This window comes from Lissotriton helveticus, chromosome 6 (assembly GCF_964261635.1).
Source record: "Lissotriton helveticus chromosome 6, aLisHel1.1, whole genome shotgun sequence".
Classification (NCBI taxonomy): Eukaryota; Metazoa; Chordata; class Amphibia; order Caudata; family Salamandridae; genus Lissotriton; species Lissotriton helveticus.
Genome location: NC_136067.1, coordinates 155391112 through 155411965, shown reverse-complemented (window position 1 = coordinate 155411965; position 20854 = coordinate 155391112). Strand labels below are relative to the sequence as shown.

Genomic DNA, 20854 nt, shown 5'->3' with positions numbered 1-20854 from the left:
CCGCAAGAGTTACGGTAGTCCAGACATGAGGCGGGAGACCGCTTAATTTGCGTGGCTGTCAAAAAGGTCCACGCCACTGAATGGCAGATCTCTAAGAGCATCCCGAACATTGTCTGGGAAACGACTGTCGCGCAGCCATGCATGGCAGCGCAAAGCCACAGACCGAGCAAGAGCCCTAAACACAGAGTCAGTTGCACCAAGGGATGATCGAAGGGACAATTGCGCCATTCCCCTGCCATAAAGAAGAAGGCAATGTAATTCTGCCTGTGGCCCTTCTGAAAGAGAAGGAAGAAGGATCTCGACTAAGTCCCAAAGGGCAAAGGAAGCGCATGCGAACATGCAAGACGTATTTAATGCACGGATGCCCGCACTGTCAGAGGCAAAAGCTGGACATGTGTCCAACCACCTAGACTCCCTGGTGGGAGGTAACAACAGCAAAGCGGAGGAAGGCTGCAATTCAAAAGACGCCTGAACAACCAGACCCTGAACTCTAGGGTGAAGAAACAGGCAGAGTGGATCATCCGGGGCAGGACGGCGGTGGCGAGCAATGGCCCTATCAACAGGGACACCAGAGGAGGGTCTCGCCCAATTGGCAAGCAGGATGTCAAATAAAGATCCCCAAGGGGCAGCAAAGGTTCCACCTCAATAGGCTCCACGTGGAGAAGGTCCAGTAAGGGATCAGAAGGCAGGGAAACCACATGGGGCTGAAATCGAAGAATAGCTGCCGCCCTGTGAATAGCCTGTGCGTAGGCAGCACTAGCCTCGGTCACCATTCCGGGAGGCGACAATAAACCATTGGTAGGAGACGGTTGGAGACTAACCTGTCCATTCAACATTAAAAGTGAAGGAGCCTGAGGCTGATCGGAGGCCACGCAACACTAGGTACCTGCAACATGGGGCACCAAAACGACCTCGGACGCCGTGTTGGAGTTGTATTGACGTCCGAGGAGTCCAGAGGAACGTTAACCATATGCAAAGAGGAGACGTAGACGCCAGCACCGGTGTCGACCGACGCCGAGTCGGATCGATGTCAACGACCTCCAGAGGGGACATGGCCTGGATGCCGTCTGACGGCGATCCCACCGCAATATGCGTGGAGGAAAGACGTCAACAGGGCGTCGAGCCTGGCACTGCACCAGATGTCAGCGCAAGAAGCCGCGCAAGGTTATGCGGTGACTGGACAGGTGGGCTGGACGGACGACTGGGATGGCCCTCTGGGCCGTGTCCCATCGGCGTCGTATCGACTCCGGAACCGGAGTCGATGCACGCAGACGGTGCCGAGGACTGATCCGCCGGCGAGGACCCAACATGAGTGACCCAAAAAAGAGTGGAGTGCCTTTGAAGAAGCCTCCATTTGGGCCTGCGTCGCTCCAACTCCCGGGAAGAGATGGTATGAAGGAGATGACTGCCGGACGCCCGTGCCTGGCAAGGAGCGAGAGGAACACGTATGGGAGGAAGACCTCGGCAACTTATGTTTGTGCTTACCCGCCCGTGAACGACATCTGCGGGAACGGGCCCGATCCCGAGAGGGAGACTGGCAGCGCGATGGTGCAGGGCCGGACAGCCGTGCGGCCAGCAATTTCATACGACGCTCCCTCAAGGACTTGGATTTTATTTATTGACAGGCGTCGCACTCTTTGGAGTGGTGGTGCACTCCGAGGCACTACATACAGATGGTGTGCGGGTCTGTAACAGACATCTGGCACGCACAGTTCTCACACGCTGTAAAGCCCGAAGGCATCGCGCACTGTTCCGTGATGCCGAAGGCGTCGAGAAGGCCTAAAAAACAGGCCAAGGAATCGCTGGCCTTCCAGGATCAACGTTGGGACGCAAAAAAGAAGAAAACTGATGTCAGCGCGCCGGGAGAGGCATATATGACTCCGCTGACGCCATGTCCGTGGACGACGTCAGGGTGGAGCCGTGCGGCGCGCCCCGGCGCGCAGAGGTGCTGCTGCGGAAAGTTTTCCGGATCTAGCCTGACGCCTGGGGATATTCTAAGTTAAGGAATCTGCGGCTAGACGTCTCTACCAGATTGCACCTTATTGATAAAATACGGTGCATTCTAGTCCTTTTTCCTTGCGTTGGCGCATAAATTGCGGCCTAGCACCAAGCAGGATTGTTTTTGTACAGGAAGGGGCACCTTCCTTCACCAAAACAATCCAGTGGGGTGTTTTCCTGTTTCTATGTGAGCTGTAGAATGCAGTACACATGGAAAGAGGAAAAACGAGGTGAAATGAAAATATTTCTCCTCATCACGCCTCCACTGGGGAGGCATCCGTTTTTAGGTCGAGCCTGGCGTACGCAGCGCGAAGCGCTGTCGCCAGCGAGGCTTATTGTTGTGGACTTGCCTCGGAAGTGGGACAGGAGATGGGCACGCGCAGGGCGATTATGAGCAAGTGCACCCACACGTAGAGCCAAGCGGTGTGCACATCTCCTGTCCAGCTTCCGAGGCAAGTCAGCCTCCTGCAATTGCATTTTTTAATGCCCACGCGTGCTCCACACGTACAGCATGCCCCACTTACTGGGCGGGGTGGGCTTCCGTGGGACTTCTCTCGGCAGGGTGACCTCCTTCACGCGGGTTGCAACACGCGGGCTCCCTCAGCTCACAGGCGCCCCGGACACTGCCGCGCGCTCCATACCCGCCCATGTCCCAGGCAAGGTTGGCAGCACGCCTGCTCAGTACGTAAGCGTGTGTGCACGAGTAGCTATTGTGCCACACGCTTTCAGTTTCCCTCCCTGCCGGCTTGTTTACAATACCGATCGCGAACACTTGTTAGGAAAGGCTAGAAATACTGATTCCTTCCTCAAGGGGCGCTGCAGCGGGTCCCTGCGGAGCTCGGTGGGTGGCTTGAAGTGCTCTTTTGGAAGTACAAGTGACCCGGCCCCGCCTCCAACTTGTGAGGGTACATTTAGCTATACACCTACCGCCACCCTGTTGGGCTTCGATATTGCAGCTTCCCGGGCATACACAGAGCTCCAGAGCTCGGCGCATTAACCCACCCTACAATTTTACTGGAATTGGAACATTTAACCTCGCCGGCTCGCACAGAGCTCTGCAGTCGGTGCATTAACCTACCGATATTGGAACAGGTGATCCGCTGAGTACCCATAGAACTCCATTGCCTCACCACACTCTTTTAGAGGGACCTAGAACTAACCCACACATGCGTTCCTGCAGACCGTGAAGTAACTGTTAAGGGGAGAGGGGCAGGCTCCCTAAACATAGCCTCCAGGATTCAAAGTCTTTTGCACCCGGGCTCCCCGGTTGAACCGCTGCGGCCTCATTTGGGTGGCCATAGTCACCTTCTCCACCCTCCTCCTGGGGCACTATTACACCGCAGAGGACCGCCGACCTCATAGTTGGGAAACCAGTTTCAAGTCTCGGTGGGGACGCTAAACATCCTGTAATTGTACATAAAACTGGAAAAAGCACAAATTTCAAATGTTATCGACCTTTGGAAGATCAACATCTATTCAACCATACCACCTAATTCCCCTTCACCCACCCAGCTCTAGAGTCAACGAAAATCGGTTCCTACTCCTTGAAATTTATTGCAGCAGGATAGGTTTTTCAGGGGGAGGGGAGGCAAAATTATGTAACCAATACAATGGGTTCAGGGTTTGCTCAATTTGTAAAAGAGATATGGGGGCTGGAGTCTTGGTGGTGGTGTTTAGGAATAGAGGCAGTGCATTATGTAATACAGATGTTACAGTAAGCTCTACCTCAGAGGCATCTTCTTACTCAGGTTTAGTAAGAACTTCCCGTGACAAAGGGCCCTTGACGCCGCCTCTCTGTGGGCAAAAAGGAGGTTTTCTAACAGTGTACCACAGTTCCGGTAAACTTCTGCAGACAGGCCTTTTTGTATTTAATTCTAAAACATACACAACCAAGATATCAACAATGGGGGGTCACGCACTGGAATGCGGTCATATGGCCAAGATCACACAACCTGTCAACTGCAGGCAGATAATGACTAGGCAGGGGAGGTGGATTCCCATCAATGAGAGATCTGCTGCCTTCACTCCCAGATCCAAGGACAGTAGCTTTCGGGAGTCTGATATTTATACAGAAGCGGATATGGAAAGGTCATGAGCAGAAGGGTGGAGGGAGGTGGGCTTGTGCATTGGCAAGGCTGACAGAGAAAGAACCAGAAAGGGGGGGGGGGGAGAGAAACAGAGGGGGGAGGGGAAAAAGAGAGTAGAAACTGACAGGTGAGGAGTGAGGCAAGCAAAGTGTGTGTGTATGTAAGACAGGTGGAGGAGTGACCGAGTTTGTGTGTGGTTAAAAAAGATAGGGTGAGGAATAAGCGTTTGTAGGTGTGCGTGTAAAAGAGAGGAAATGACAAAAATCTGAGAGAGAGAAGCAGTCTTATCAAAGGTACAGAGGAAGGGGCAGTCTCTCCAATTCAGACATCACCCATGTACTTCTGTACGCAAATGTGCATCTCGGTCTGTGTGTTTCCGTCGGCCTGCTTGTGTACGCATGGCATGCATGTGTCTACTGGGTGATGATGGGTGAATGCAAATGTGGTGCGGGGTGCTTGGGCCTTTATCTGTATACCTTGCACGCCTGTGTGAGCATTAGTGTGCTTGCCTCTGTGTGACTTTTGTGTAGATTCATGTGTGTATGTCTTTTGTAGTTTGGTGTCTATACATATGTGCGTGGTTTGGAGTTTATGGACGCTGTGAGTTTGTCTTGATGCATGTGGTTCGGCGTGTGTGGCTGGTGTGTGAGATTTAGCTGTCCAGTGTGTGGGTGTATGTAAGGACTAGTGTGTAGTTGTTGTGCTTTGGAGAGTTTGATATGTGTTGTGGTTCAGCGTGTGGGAGGTTGTGTGCTATTTAGCGTGTGACTGTGCGGCTGGTGCACTGGTGCTATTTGGAGTGTGTGTATTGTTCAGAGTGTGGGAGAGTTGTATTTTAAAGTGTGTGGCTGGGGCGCTCATGTGCAGTTTGGTGTGTGCGTTATGTTCAGCGTGTGGGAGGTTGTGTGTGGTTTAGGGTGTATGCGAGATGAGGGAACTATTGAGCGACAGAGAGATGCCCCCTCCAGACTTGAAATTTAGACTATGACAAGGAGGCCCTTCTCTTCACCAGATGTCCTTCAATAAATTACTGCAAAGCCCGATCAAGGATACCAAGCACCTACACTACAATGTAACACACTACCTGTTTCTTGCCAGCCCCACTGGCAGCATTTACTAGTCTGTTCCTGGGGTAAAAGGACTGAGCAGCTGTGATTCAAAGCGGCTACTGTTGCTCAGAGATTGTAGGAGGAGGCGCTTTCGATTAGATCCATCCTTCTTGGCTCTTCTGGGATCGGATTATGTCACATGGTTGACGACCGAGCACAACCCAAAGGGAATGCTTATGAATTTGTACACAAGTAGTTCTGGGGCAGATACTTTGCATGCCCGTCCACTTTGACCTTACTCACTATGTCCCTCACCCTAAACTAAATGTTAACAGTAACTCCTCACACATTCTAAACAGATCAACCTTATCACTTTGGTTCTAAGTCCTCGCTCCCCTGTCCCCTCTCCTTTTTAGGTCTTACCCTCTCCCCTTTCAAGAGAAATCACATGAGGCTTTTTGTTCACCTAGCGAAGCGCCCCGTTACCCAGAACGGACTCTACCATCACTGGATTTACAAATTTTAACACTATTTGCATTTGACATTATAATCATTTTAATACACTTTTACAAAACATATACAATATAAAAAACGATGTCATTTACCAGGCCATTTACTCAAAACAATGTCACTGCAAGACCTATTGCATTATAAATGCTTGTTGGAGCTGCCCCAGGTTTACAGGATTATGTAAATATGGGGCAGCATCAAAATCCATGGGCTTTGCGTGGGAACCCCAAGTATAGCCCATGGAACACCTCCTTGACGCAGAGTAAGGCAAAGCAGTGACTTGCGCTGCTATGTCTTACTCCATATCTATGAGGCCATGCAAAGCCATGCAGGTTGACTTTGCACTGCCTCATATGTATGGTTGAGATGCCTGCGCTACCAGAGCATCAAAAAAGTGATGCTCGGGCGGTGCTAGCCTCTCATAAATAAGCCCAATATATTATTTTTAAGTCTTTCACCATCAGGTATCTACATATATAATAATGGGCAGCGTAAATGATAAATACATTTTTAAAAGTTATTTCTCAGTGGGAAATGCACTGTAGTACATTATGAAACATTTATTAGTTAATGCACTGCACAGGTATGGGTGTAACTAGAGAACCACAGAATTAAATCTTGATTGGTGCATTGGTGGATAGTGATGTGTATTTTTAGTGCTACGAAGTCACAGCCTGTGACAGAAAGCACTGCGAATATGTAAGTCAATTTTTTATACTTGCATTACACACATGGTAAGATGGAATGCTGCAAAACATGCAAATAGTTTTACGATAAAATGGTGCTTTCAAAATGCAGACTTTAATAATACCAGAGCATATGTAATGCAATTGTTTTTTTTATATAACTGACTCTTCAACACCTCATCACGGGCACTAAGGGCTGTGTAAATGGAGTTACAATTAAAAGCAAGAACTTTCTAGCCCAGTTGTTAACTCTTTGCACTTCCACTATAAAAAAAACACTAATCTTTGTCATCACAAAGAGCCAGATCTGCTCCCAAGCATTCTTTACACTTGCAGATAAACTGATAAGGCACATTTGCCTTTCATTCAGGCAAGCAGCTAATAACGGATCTAAATTAGCAGTCCCAGGATAGCTGTCTTTTTGCAGGGACAAGTGAAGCTGGGGAATCTGTGACCCCTTTCCCAGGACTCCACAACCCCCCTGGGGGTCGCGTCCCACTGATGGAAGACCTCTGTTCTAGAGGGTGCTGTTGCCTGCTTGGCTGTAGATTATAAATTTGGTAATTGTTTTAAATGGTCATAGTTAGACTATTAAATGTACGGCCTAGTGCTACTAATATCATTGCTTTGATATAATACCATGGGACTCCCACTTCGATGACAGAAATGATTCATGTGAATCTATGAAAGATCCAATATTGGAGAAAAGATACTTGTGATGTGAGCACACTCTCCCTCACAAATTACAAATTATTGTTGATTACATTTATATAGACCAATTAATGATTGGGGGGCAGCATGGTTTACATATTATTACGCATTGCTATTGCAAGTTATGTTATCATAGATATTCCAAGATGGCGGCTGTGTTTTTGGATAGTGTGAGGACATAATGGGTATGTCCCTTTTCACTGTTGATGTTATGTATAATATTTACATCGGATGTGTACTTCACTTTGTGACCGGTGAGAAAGGCTACAGACAAAATGTGTAGGGAGAAACCATATCTATCGAATTAAAACTTGCAAATTTCCAGAAGTGTTCGAGTGATTCCTTACGATATATAGGAGTGTGTGGATACATTTTGTGTGCGGCCAGAGCCCATTTGACCAGCCAAGGACTTTCCCATGATTTTTGTGTTTTCATATATAAATATTTATATCATATAAATATTTATATATGAATCACGTGTACAAACTACTAAACCTTTAGCCTCACAGTTTATAATGTAAACAGAGTCCCCTGAATGGCAATATTGAAACATCCTCCCCCCATAATGGGGATTCACCAAAGGCACATTACAGATTCCGACTCTCAATAAAGATCTAACCACAGAGATGACAACATGCTGTAGAAAACGTAGCCACAGAAGGATCGCTTAAGTTGCCAACAACAGAAAAATGCACCAAAAACCCTTACTTTTTACCATATTTCAGAGACATCTTGAGTCAAATGACGATGGTCACCGGTTTTGACTGAGGTAAAAATGAGCATCTGTTTTGCAGGCACATGGATCTACCATTTTTGCAAGCGCAAATGGTGCGATTTGTAAAAATCGTCCGTTTGCACCCGCAAAAAGGGCTTCAGCAATGCATTAACCTGCCAGCTTCTCGAAATTTAAGAAATCGCTAATTATTGAGATTTCCTAAATTGCGCTTGTATTTAAGGGATTGCAATGCATGATGGAATCGCAAAGTTCATTTTTCAAAGTTGTAGGTTACACACATACATGCCCTTGGGGCATGTGTGTGCGCAACATGCGTGCGCAGATCAATTTGAGGGTGCAATAGGGTGTCCTTTTGACACCCTTGAAATTGCATGCACAATTTGCGAGTACCTGTAGGCCCATAGGAATGAATGGGAAGGCATTCCTTAATTGCGACTCGCAATGTGCGAGTCGCAATTAAGGAATGTTTGGGAATCGCTCATTTTATAGCGATTTCTACATGCATAGGCTTTTGCAATTCCTTAATTGAAATTCCTTAATAATCACAATTAAGGAATCACAAAAGCCTACATTGATGCATGTGCCTGTTGGTGAATAGGAACAGTTTTTCAATAGCTTCAAGATATAAGCGTGGAGAATAACAGAATACATGCATGCATTCAATTTCAAATAGACATTTAAATAGATATTTTTGTATGCCCTCGGGTATTAATGAACAGTGGAATGAGGGCTACAATTGCACAAGTTACTACTTGTGTAACGATATATCTGTAAGAGATATTAGTTAGTGATAGATTCCTTCCCTTAGAATATCCCCAGGCAAGTTTTGCTTTGCAGTACCCCTGCGCGTCAGTAGGTGGTGTCCTGCGACTCCGCGTCCGTCACTGTCGTCATCAGCACCGAGACAATGTCACGGAGGGTACTTGGGCGCCACCAATGCACGCTGACGTCAGGTCTGTACACGACTTTCAGCGCCGAAGCGCAGCGCCATGCAAGATACTGACCATTGGTGCATAAAACTAGGGCCCTACAAGGGGATGACCTTAACCCTAGTAATCAGTTCGCAGAACAGGGAGGATGGGTGGGGCGGTAAGGAATCTATCACTAACTAATGTCTCTTACAGATATATCGCTACACAAGAACTTGTGCTTCTGAAAGAGACATGTTAGTGATAGATTCCTTACCTTAGAATAGATACCCCAGCAATACCAACCCTGGTGGTGGGTCTGCGAACAAGATTACACCAGAAAGTCACGGAGCACAGAACGGCCAAAGAAGCCATCTTTCCGGACCTGACTGTCAAGCCAGTAGTGCTTGGTAAACGTGTGCAGCGAGGCCCACGTAGCTGCCTGACAAATGTCCTGCAAGGGAACGCTGCATTCCAAGGCAGTAGTGGCTGCAGTTGCCCTGGTCAAATGGCCACGCAGCCCCACAGGAGGCTCCTTTTTGGCCAAGGAGTAACATGCTTTGATGCACAGAATGACCCACCGGGAGATGGTCCGTTTGTGCACAGCCTGACCTTTTTTGATGCCCACGTAGCCAACAAAAAGCCGATCATCCACCCAGAACTGCTGTGTACGCTGCAGATAGAATGCGAGCGCACGTTTCGGGTCCAGACGGGGGAGCCTCTCCTCTTCCCTTGAAGGATGCAGAGGTGGAAAGAAGGTGGGTGAAGTGATGGTCTGCCCGATGTGGAAGGGCGTGACAACCTTCGGCAGAAAAGAATGACGGGTTCTTAAAACCACCTTGTCCGGATGAACTGAAATTAAAGGAGGTTTGGAAAAAAAGGCCTGGAGCTCACTCAATCTTTTGGCAGAGGTGATAGCAACCAGGAAAGCCGTCTTTAGAGTGAGAAGACTTAAGGGACAGTTATGAAGGGGCTTGAAGGGAGCGCACATCAGAAAAGTCAAGACAAGATTTAAGTCCCACTGAGGCATAATGAAGGGTACGCGTGAAAACGTATGTGTAATGCCTTTAACCACTTGGCTGCTAAGGCCCCTCTTTCCCCTCAATGTAATTTCCATTGAAATCAATGGAAACTCCATGACGAGTTACCCTTGTCATTAGCACTGAAGGGGTTAAGAAAACGGTTAACAACCGGGGACATAAAAAGAGAAGGCTGATCTGGAAGCCGTAGAAAGGCAAAGATGGCTGAAAGATAATCTTTGATAGTGCCCAGAGCAGAGCCCTGCTGGGCCAAAGAGAGAAGGAACGGAAGAACCTCAGAAAGAGGGGCAGAAAGGGAATCCACAGCCTTCGCTGTGCACCATGCCACAAATCTGTTCCACCTGCAGGCGTACACCGTTTTGGTGGAGGGTCGTCTGGCTGCCAGAATGACATCACAGACTTCGGGAGGAAGATCGAAAGGTGTCAACTGTCGCTGCTCAACCTCCATGCATGGAGGTGGAGGCTGGACAGGTTCGGATGGAGGACAGTCCCCTGCTGCTGTGACAGAAGATCCTCCCAAAGAGGCAGACGGATCGGGGGATCGATGCTCATACTGAGTAGCTCGGGATACCATACTCTTCGAGCCCAGTCCGGAGCCACAAGAATCACTTTGGCCCGGTCGCGCCTGATCTTCTTCAGCACTCTGTGTAGAAGTGGTATAGGCGGAAAGGCATACAATAGACCGCAGCTCCACTCGCGACGAAAAGCGTCTCCGAGCGAGTGTCGCCTTGGAAATTTCAATGCGCAGAACTGATGACATTAAGCGTTCTCTTCGGTGGCGAATAGATCTAACTAAGGCTCTCCCCTCTGCAGAAAGAGACCTTGCACCACGTCTGAGCTCAGACGCCATTCGTGATCCACCATGCACCCGCGGCTGAGTTCGTCCCCCCTGGCGTTCAGAGAACCTGCCAGGTGTTGAACCACCAAGGCAAAGCCTTGATGCTCCAGCCATGTCCAGAGACGCAGAGCCTCCTGACATAGTCTCCACGACCGCACTCCGCCCGGTTTGTTGCAATACCACATGGCGGTGGTGTTGTCAGTGAACACCGGCACTACACTTTCCCGGACAGAGGGAAGGAACGCTTTCAGTGCAAGCCGGATCGCCTGAAGCTCCAGAAGGTTCATATGGATCCGGGACTCCCCCGGAGACCAGAGGCCTCTGATCTCCGCCTCTCCCAAGTGGCCTGCCCATCCCAGGAGGGAAGTATCCGTCACCACTGTGTGCTCCGGTTGGGGAAAGGAGAGGGATCTGCTACTGACCCAATTGCGATTCGTGAGACACCAATGCAACTGTCATGCAGTGCCCTCCGAGATCTGGACGTGGTAGGACAGGATGTCCTGTTGCTGTGACCACTGGAACTTCAGGTCCCACTGCTGAGCCCGCATATGCCATCTGGCATGTGTCACCAGCAGGATGCAAGAGGCCATCAGGCCCAGAAGCCGGAGAGTCAGCCTAACAGACTCCCGGAATACAGGCTGAAAGAGCGTAATCATAGCCTGAATATCCCGGACCCGCTGCTCGGGAGGATAAACCCGAAACAGCGTTGAATCCAGAACCGCTCCGATGAAGGGGAGCTTCTGAGAGGGACTCAGGTGCGACTTCGGCACATTGATGGAGAACCCCAGCAAATGCAAGAGGTCGGCCGTAGTCTGGAGGTGGGTGACGACTGCCTGGGGTGAGCCCGCCTTCAACAGCCAGTCGTCGAGGTAGGGGAAGACCGACACCCCTGACCTGTGCAGATGAGCTGCGACCACAGTCATCACCTTGTGAACACCCGAGGGGCACTGGTAAGGCCGAAGGGGAGCACGGCAAACTGAAAATGCTCCTGGCCTACCGTGAACCTCGGGTAGCGCCGGTGGGCCGGCAGGACGGGGATGTGAAAATAAGCGTCCTGCAAGTCCAACGTTATCATCCAGTCTCCAGGATCCAGGGCAGCTAGGACCTGAGCCAGAGTCAGCATCTTGAACTTCTCATTCCGGAGAAAGCGATTGACGTCCCAGAGGTCCAGGATGGGGCGCAGGCCCCCCTTGTCCTTCTTGGGGACTAGAAAGTAGTGGGAATAACAACCACTCCCTACTTCCTGACCGGGAACACACTCGATGGCCCCCTTGGCCAGGAGTGGCCCTGACGGAGAAGAGCCAAATGATCCCCCCACATGCGGTGGTACAGAGGTGGCATGGTCGGAGGGGAGGAAATAAAGGGGAGTGCGTAATCTTGGCAGATTATCTGCAGCACCCACTTCTCCGATGTAATTTTGCGCCAGTGGTGGAGGTGGTGGCAGACCCTGCCACCCACTGGCGTGGGGTGCTCCCTGAAGCTCGGATTAGGAAGGCTTAGAAGGCGGAAGCAGCGGGGGTGGAGGTGGACTGACCCGCGCTCTGGTTACGAGACCCGCCCCTGCGGAATCCAAGGCCACGCTGAGGCTGGTTCTGCAAAGGCTTGCTGGAGCGTGCTTGGGTGCCCCTGCCCTGGCCACGAAAGGAACGAAACCCAGGCGTGGCAGGGTTCTTTGTGGAAAGACCCAAAGACTTGGCAGTGGCACAAGAGTCTTTAAAGCGCTCCAAGGCATTGTCGGCCTTATCGCCAAAGAGGCGGGCGCCATCAAAGGGCATGTCCATGAGCGAGCTTTGGACATCGGGCAAGAACCCAGTGGAACGCAACCAGGCGTGGTGCTGCAATGCCACAGTCATGGAAATTGCCCTGCCCAACGAATCAGCGGTGTCCAAACCACACCTGATGGCAAACTGCACCGCATCCTTACCCTCTGCAATCGCTTGGTAAAGGACAGCCTGGACCACCTCAGAATACTGAGGCAAGACCTGAGCTACAGAATCTCACACTGCGTGGGAGTAACAGCCCAATAAGCAGGCGGTGTTAACCGACCGCAGGCCCAAGCTGGCTGAGGAGAACATCCTCTTGCCAAATTGGTCTAGCCTTCTAGAGTCCTTATCCGGTAGAGCCGTGGGAAAGGCACTCTGCGACGTCGAGGCCTGAATGACCAGACTCTCAGGCGTGGGGTGAGTGGTCAAGAAGGCAGGTTCACCGGGCGATCACGCCTAGAGACATTTTTCTTATACACCGGTGCCCTCGTGGCCGGTCGCAACCAAGTGCCCATGAGGACTTCGGTGAGGGCTTCATTGAAAGGGAGCAGCGGCTCAGACGACGTTAACACCGTCTGGAGCACCTCCGTAAGGAAGTTGGTTTTAAGGGCCACCGTAGGGAGGTTGAGATTGAGAGCCTCTGCAGCTTGACACAGCACCAAGGTGTAGGAAGCACCCTCCTACATAGTAGGTGGAGGAGAGGCAACCCCCAGGTCAGAAGACACATCAAGTTCGCCTGCATCTTCAAGTTCGTCCACCCAATCTTGCTCAGCTCACACTGCCGGGCAAGTGGGTGCTCGGACCCTTCCCAGTCCTCGTCCGGCTCCGGTGTAGAGGGAGCCGGTCGCGGCGGCAGGGCCGGAGAAGGAACAAGTGGCGTCGGGAACGGCGCCGAAAACGGCTGCATCCCAATTCGGATCCCAGGCTGGAACAAAATGGTCTGGGAACCGGGGCACGGGTGGGATAAACGGCACCCAGTGTGGCACCTGTGGCAGCGCCGGAACCAGCGACGCAGGTTTCTGTGGCGCCGGTGCGGAGCCGCTGGGCCAACAGGATCTGGATACGGGACCGTGGGGCCCGAAGGCCCAGCGGCGGGAGCCCGGGGCATAAAAAGGCGGTCCATGGCAGCAAGAAACTCTTGCATCTGTTAGGGAGTCGCCGACGGACCCGGGAATACCGGGTAGGCAGAGGGACTCCCCGGCTCCAGAGGAACTGGAATGCCGGACCTCCAGCAACTTCCGGCGTCGCTCCCGCAAGGCCTTCGAGGCCATGGCTGGACAGTCTTGACAGTCTTGGGAGTCATGATCGGTCTCCAGGCAGTAGAGGCACACATCGTGGGGGTCCGCCACCGACATGTTATGGCGGCACGACCCACAAGACTTAAATCCGGGCATCCCTACGTGCACCAGGATAGAAGAGGAGGAGACAAAAAGTGTCAAAAGAGTACGTGCTGAATCCGGATCTGCGCTTTCGGCGTGGAAAAAGAAAGAACTTGCGTCAACGCTCATGGGTGGCGCCTAAGTACCCTTCGTGAATTCGTCTCGGCGTTGACGCAGCCAGTGACGGACGTGGAGCCACAGGACGCCACCTACTGATGCGCAGGGGTACTGCTAAGCAAAACTTTCCGGATCCAGTCTGACGCCTGGGGATATTCTCAGGTTAGGAATCAATCACTAAAGTGTCTCTTTCAGATACATAAGTATACACCGTTAAGTCATCTTGTAGTACACAATTTGTTTCTTTTTTCCCAGAGCGGTCCCTTACTATCCTGTTGCACAAAAACATCACATGGGTGTCAATTTAAAGCGACTTACTGTTTAAAGCAACAACTGCAGTAGCTACAGGCCAGGAAATCTCATTGGGGTGGTTGACCAGATAGAAAGCTTGCAAACTGTACACAAATGGAACCCAAACCAAGTCGCCAAATGCCAGCATGAAACCAAATCCATCATGAACAATATCCATAGTAGTCAAAATTGCTTCCTAAAATAGTGAAAGATTAGTTTAACAAAGGAGAAAGATTAGTAAAGAAACTTATGAAGCAATTAGATAATCCGTTAATATATTTATCACTTTTAATACTACTTTAATTCTTTGCCTACAGGTAAAATACTGAAGGAGCTTGTTATTTGCATGTACCTATAGTTCTTTAGCATTTATATGGTTCATACTTTCACATGCATTAGTCAGTGCGAAAATCCCAGATAAATACTACTAAAATGTTCCTAGGCCTACACAGTGTTTGGTTGGTAGTACATTCACTTCACTGAATACCACCCAAACTTTCAGATTTTCAAAGCATATGATTGAAAGGGAGCAACTAGTGAACATATGCCCAGGGAGGGAGGAGAATCGATTGTGACAAGTACTTACTTTCAGTAACAATACTTCTGGTGGATACATAATCCTCCCACAAACATCCCTACAGGCGCTACATTAGTTGGGAATCTCTTCCTCAGCAATAGCTCTCCAGCGTCACCATGTGGTAACATGAAGTTTCATCCATGACTCCATTCACCAGATGCGATGACACTGGAGTATATTAGGAGCCAGCTGGTATTTTTCCTGCTCCCCATTAAAGGCATGAGGAAAAGAACCGAGACAACACAGGCAGCAACAATAACAGCATTTAACATGCTTACATTCCTTGAGATCCTATTATGCACATCACCATATCACTGGAGAGGAGAGATCATGGTGAGGAATCTGCAAGAAGATAAAACCATTAAAGATATTACTGTTAGATACATAATCTTCCTACAAATTCCTCACCTTATGAATGAGTCCCAAGAAAACTATGGTAGGTGAGACTGAGCAGTCATTGGTTCTCTGGGTTCATTTCATCTGGAGCCTGCTACATGTTTATCCACTGATTCGGCATTAATCAAAATCGTGTGGAACAGTGGTTCTTACAGTGGTCCGTGGACCCCTGGTATTAATAAATAAATAATGTGTATAAATAAAGCAGTAAAATATTAAATGGAAAAATATAAGGCATTCTGTAATAGTGAAAGAATGTGAAATTGGGCCTAAAAATTAAGTGGGTATCTTCAGATTTGTGGTAGCAGTGCAAGTGCATCAATCTGAATGTAGTATGAACGGTAACTGGCTACAATTGAATTATAATGTGCAAACCTTCAAAGTAAAACTTTGATTTTGGTATATTTGGAAATTAAATTCAATATTTAATCATGTGTGCATTTGTTTGATGATTGCTCTTACTGTATTTTTGTGTATGGTTTGGGGTTTCAAATCATTAAAAATACATATGCCGGACTCTTCGGATTACAATAATGATTCAGTGGGGGTCCCCAGTTTCCAGTATTGATTAAGATAAAGTCCACAGAAGTCAAAAGATTAAGAACCACTATTGTAGAAGGTGCATGAGGAGGTCAGGTGAGACTTTGAGTTTGGGTCATTATGATGTCAAAAGGCTGGCCCTCGTCTGGAGGTTGTCCACGATGGACTATGGTGAGCCCGTCTTCAGGAGTCAGTCGAGTTATGGAATACATGTACTCCAGACAATCAATCATCGCGACAAGTAACAGTCTGACACAGGATGGACAAGGCTGCTCTTCACTACAAGGATGATTACATGGAATGGACTACTGCACTGCTGCCAAAAAAGACTGTTTATAAATCACGCTGCTGTGTGAAAAAATATAAAATATGGAATGCATGGTTCAACCACTGTCACAAAGTGTAACTGCCTGTGTATATGGTTTGGATGGACATGATTTTATTCTAATGTTCTCAACTTGCAATTGTTTTGCTGTTTGTTAATACTATGAAACCAATGCAAAGACTGATTTTTTAGTAACCACAGTAATCACTTTTGTAAACACTGGAGAGGCCGGGGTAAGGACGAAGAGGAGCATGGCAAACGGAAAGCATTCGTGGACCACTCTGAACCACAAGCAATGCCCCTAAATGGTATGTAAATTGTTTGAAGGGGTCAACCATGCTAAAATAGGTGATGTAGCTCTGCTGACTTTAAAGTACTCCAATGCAGAGTTTGGCTTCTCCCCAAAGAAAGGAGACTCACAAAGGCTTATCAATTAGAGAAGCTTATACAGCTCCGAAGAAAATATTAGAGCTCATCAAGATATACCTATGGATGACAACACTTGTACCTTCCGCTCTGCTACTGCAGTCTTTGGTATCCAAACAGGTGCAGATAACATACGTGGACGTGTTCTGCCCATAATGTATCATCTGAGGCAAAAAGGGCACTGATGTCTTTCGATACTGGAGGCAAGATCTTATTAGCCATGAACCAAAGGGCAGGCATGTATTGTCCAATAGACTGACCGCATTAATAGATTGCAGTGCCAAGCTATCAAAGGAAAAAATGTTTGCCCAAAGCATTCATCCTTTTGGATTCTCTATCCAGAAAATTGGTTGGAAACAAGTTAGGGTTCACCTTACTGGCCGAGGCCTTTACAACATGATTCTCCAGAGTAGGGTGCTTGGTTACACTAAACAAATCAGCAGGTGCGGGTCTATGATGCCGCACTGCCTGCCCACTAATAGGCGGGCAAGAACATGGCTTTGACCAAATAGCCTAAAGGATATCTGTGGGTGCATCATTAAATTGGGACTGAGAGTTTTAGTTAAATCTGAATGAAGGCTGCAACATCTTGTGTTACACGGCACACAACCTATCCTCCAGGTCTCTAATCGCCATAAGGCACACTAGTCACACAACTTCAAACCCTGCCAGGAACGCAGGCACTGGCATCATCCATTCTCTCCCTCATGGACAAGACTCCCATTACCCGGATCAAGTTCAATGTCTGCATGACTGAAATCCCCCAATGGATGAAGACCAACTGTTTGAACCTGAACAACAACAAGACTGAAATCACAATCTTCTGGAAGAGCACTTCCTCCCTCACTGGCTGTGCTTGTACTTGCTCCCTACCCGGCGGTGTTTTTACTTCCTTGAGTAATCAGTTTGTGCCCCCAAAAAGGTGGGTGGTCGGCAGATCACCTTTCACCGAAACACGCCTCGGCACAGAGCTATAGCCATCTTGACACCGAAAAATTATTAAAGTATATATTATGCTATTCCTGAATGTATACAAAGCACACAATATATTGAACAATACAAAGTGTTGCCTTAGTGAATTAAGAATTGTATCTATGTGGCCCATTGATATTTAGAAACAACGTCATGACAGGAATTTCTCGTGGCCCCATTCAGCATTGATTAGAAGGGTGTATTGTTATGGCTTAAAATATGAGCTCTTTTATAATTGTGTCTGAGTGCATTGTTATGGTATGAATGGTATGTGCAAAGCTTGAATGGCTACTGTGGTATTCCGCGTGGCGAGGATGGTAGGAGTTTTTCTATTTTTTGATTATGTACGCAAAGAAAAATAACAAATATAGATTTTTTCAATTGCTACGTTTTTTCTTTTGGCTAAATTGAATTGCAGACTCTCTTTGTAGAGATTTGTTTGAAGTCGGGGGTTTCCTGCTGAGTGTGCCACGCCATTCGTGATTTGCTAGACATCGAAGGCTGGGTTTGTCCGCTCTGGCGTTCAGTGAACCTGGCAGGTGTTGAACCACCAGGGACCTGCCCTGCTGTTCTAGCCTTGTCCGGAGGCGTAGGGCCTCTTGATATTGGGTCCTCAACTACACCCTGTACGGTTTATTGCAGTACGACATGGCAGTAGCATTGTCCGTGAACACCTGCACTAGCCTTCCCTTGATGGAGGGTAGAAAGGCTTTCAATGTCAATCGGATCGCACGGAGCTCCAACAATTTGGCAGCCCCATCCCAGGAGTGAAGCAGCTGTCATTACTGTCAGCTTTGGTTTGGGAAGGGAGAGGGTCTGCCGCTGACCCAATCGTGTTTTGTAAGCCAACATTGTAGGTCAATTGCAGTTTCGTCCGAGAAGTCGGAGAAGTTCCACTGATGCTGTGCCCACTGAAACTTCAAGTCCCAGCGCAGAACCCGCATATGTCATCGGGAATATGTCACAAGCAGGATGCAGAAGGCCATGAGTCCCAACAGCCTCAGGGTCTGCCTCACCGAAATCCAAGATAGAGGTTGAAGCATTGGTATCATAGCCTGAATATCCTGAACTCGCCGCTAGGGAGATAAGGTCGAAACTCCACTGTGTCCAGACCAGATCTGATGAAAAGGAGTGCCTGAGAGGGAGTCAGGTGTGACTTCGGCACGTTGATAGTGAACCCCAGTGTTGAAAGTTGGAACTCTATATAGTGTGCTAGAACTAAGTATACAGCAGAAAGTCTAGTGGGTTCCCCAACTGGTTTACAGAGGCAAAAGTAGATAATACTAACGCTCTATTTGGGGTAGGGTTGGCGAGCAGTTCGGCTTATCAGAGGGAGTGCTAAGCATTTGCTGTACTCACAGAGGCAATACATTAGACACACATTAGAATACATTTGAGACCAATTTAGAAAAATAATAATTCTTTTTATGTATATTTTCGAACGGAAAACTAAGTTCAATGGTAAGTACGGTTTGTCTTATGAATTCTCAAAGTTAAGCAAATAGTTCAAAGTTGTGCGCAATTACACACCATACAATCCTATCGGAGGAAAAAGCAGGTAGGTAAAGCACACAGCACAACAGTTGTAAAGGTTCACCTTCTGGGTTTAGGATAACAGGAACGCAAGGTCCAATGTTCTACCAACAGTTCGTCTTGTGTGTCCCGAATTTCCCCCGGAACAGGGAGTTGACAGCTGGCGCTATGGGGGTCCCTCTAAAGACAGGCTGCACAGGGGGACTTGCAAGCAAGTCTGAGAGCTCCCAAACGAGGGCTAGGATTGCAAGGGCCGTAGGGACAAGGGAGCACATCTGGTTCGTCGTTAACTAGGCAGAGCAGACTGGGTGCAGAGCAGGTATGTTGGCTGGCTCCGACACAAGTGCTGGCTAGGTGTGGACACACCTCCTATTCTAACCTATTTTTACCACCTGTCTTCCCACCAAAAGTGGGGTCAGAACAGGGGGTATGCATCTTCTAGTAACTGGAGAGGCCTGGGCCACATCTCAAAGGTAGCATGGTCTTTGAAGCCTCCCGCCCTGGAAGGCAGTTCCTGCTTGGACGTGGACAGGCGTTGTACCCTGCTTCAGAGAGCGAAGGCTCTCACCCCAGGAGGCCAGAAGCATGTCAAGTGGTGGCAGCCTGGCTGAGACCAGTTGGTAAGCACATTAGTAGTCTGTAGTTTTTCAGGGGGCACCCTTAGATGCCCTCTGGGTACATTTATGAATAAATCCAACACTGGCATCAGTGCAGGTTTATTAAGATGAGATGTTTGGTACCAATCATCTTAGGGTACAGTGAAGCCATCATGGAGCTGGGAAACTCGTAAGGTACTCGTTATGGCTTCCCTGTTCACTTACTGTGTCTAAGAATGGACTTAGCATTGCAGGGTCATGTCTGCTCGGGCAGATATGTCCACACATGGGATATAGCAAAGCCTGCCTTCGGGCTGCAAGGCCTGCTGGATCAATGGCTTACCTATATCTCATACAGAGTCTGTAGGAATGGGACAAAGGGCTGTGTGCAATGTTGACTCTTCGGTTTTGTTTGCACCAAGACACGCAGCTTGCAAAAGCAGTTTGCATGATCTTGGTTCGGGGACCCTAGGGTGGCACAATTTGTGCTGCAGCCATAGTGGACCTTCTACAGTCACGTTGCCCTAGGTACCAGGGGTACCATTTAGTAGGGACTTAGAGGGGGGCTGAAGTTGAGTCAATTTTCACGTAGTTTTTGTGAAAGAACACAATGCGATCTGATTTTGAAGCGCCTTGGTTGCACATAATACTTTACCGTCCATTAGTTCCTGCGTTCCCCTGTATATTTGTATACTGAGGTATTTGAAAGTAGTAGGCAAAACTGGGAATGTCTAGGGGCCAAAGAGGATTGGCTCTACCCGTGCTGTGTCGTTAAAATAATAGGCATACGATTTGGACTCATAAATAGAAAGGCCTGAGAGACTTTGAAATAGAGAAAATATAACTGGTATGGGTTCAAGAGCACCCTGCAGGTTAAGTAAAGAATGATATTATCTGTATATGAAGAGAGATTATGGGTGGTGTTTCCGATCTTAATACCCTTCCCTGTGGCAACGGTACGAAGTTTGATGGCTAATGGTTTGAGTGCTAATGCAAACAAAAGTGGAGACAGCGGGCATCCCTGTCGCATGCCATGTGCTACCGGGTAGCGCTGTGAGGAGTGGGGTCCCGGGCCGGCCCACACAGTAGGTGCTGTGTATAATAAGCTAACCCATCTCACGAACTCCCTCGGGATCCCAAACTTCAAGAGGGTAGTCAGCGTATATGTCCACCTTGGTGTGTCAAAAGCTTGCTTCAGGTCTAGGGAAAGGCAACCAGCTTCAGCGTTATCTGCCGTTGTGGAAGTTAATACGTGATATAGTCGCCTAATTTTGAGGGAGGTACTGCGGGCCAGGTACAAAACCGAATTGAGTTATGTGTATTAGTTTTGGAAAGTATTGAAGAAATCTGCTGGATTAAATTTTGCTGAATATTTT

The 20854-nt window shown here is 48.5% G+C and overlaps 1 protein-coding gene across 2 annotated transcripts in view; it reads right to left on the bottom strand.

Moving 5' to 3' along the window:
* The window catches only part of LBR (lamin B receptor), a 616153-nt gene that overhangs the window by 81971 nt on the left and 513328 nt on the right, over positions 1 to 20854 (bottom strand). For both annotated transcript variants that reach the window (XM_078647525.1, XM_078647524.1), the window contains exon 11: positions 14141 to 14309. In XM_078647525.1, coding sequence (XP_078503651.1) covers positions 14141 to 14309 — 169 coding nt within the window. The remainder of the gene's footprint in view (positions 1 to 14140; positions 14310 to 20854) is intronic.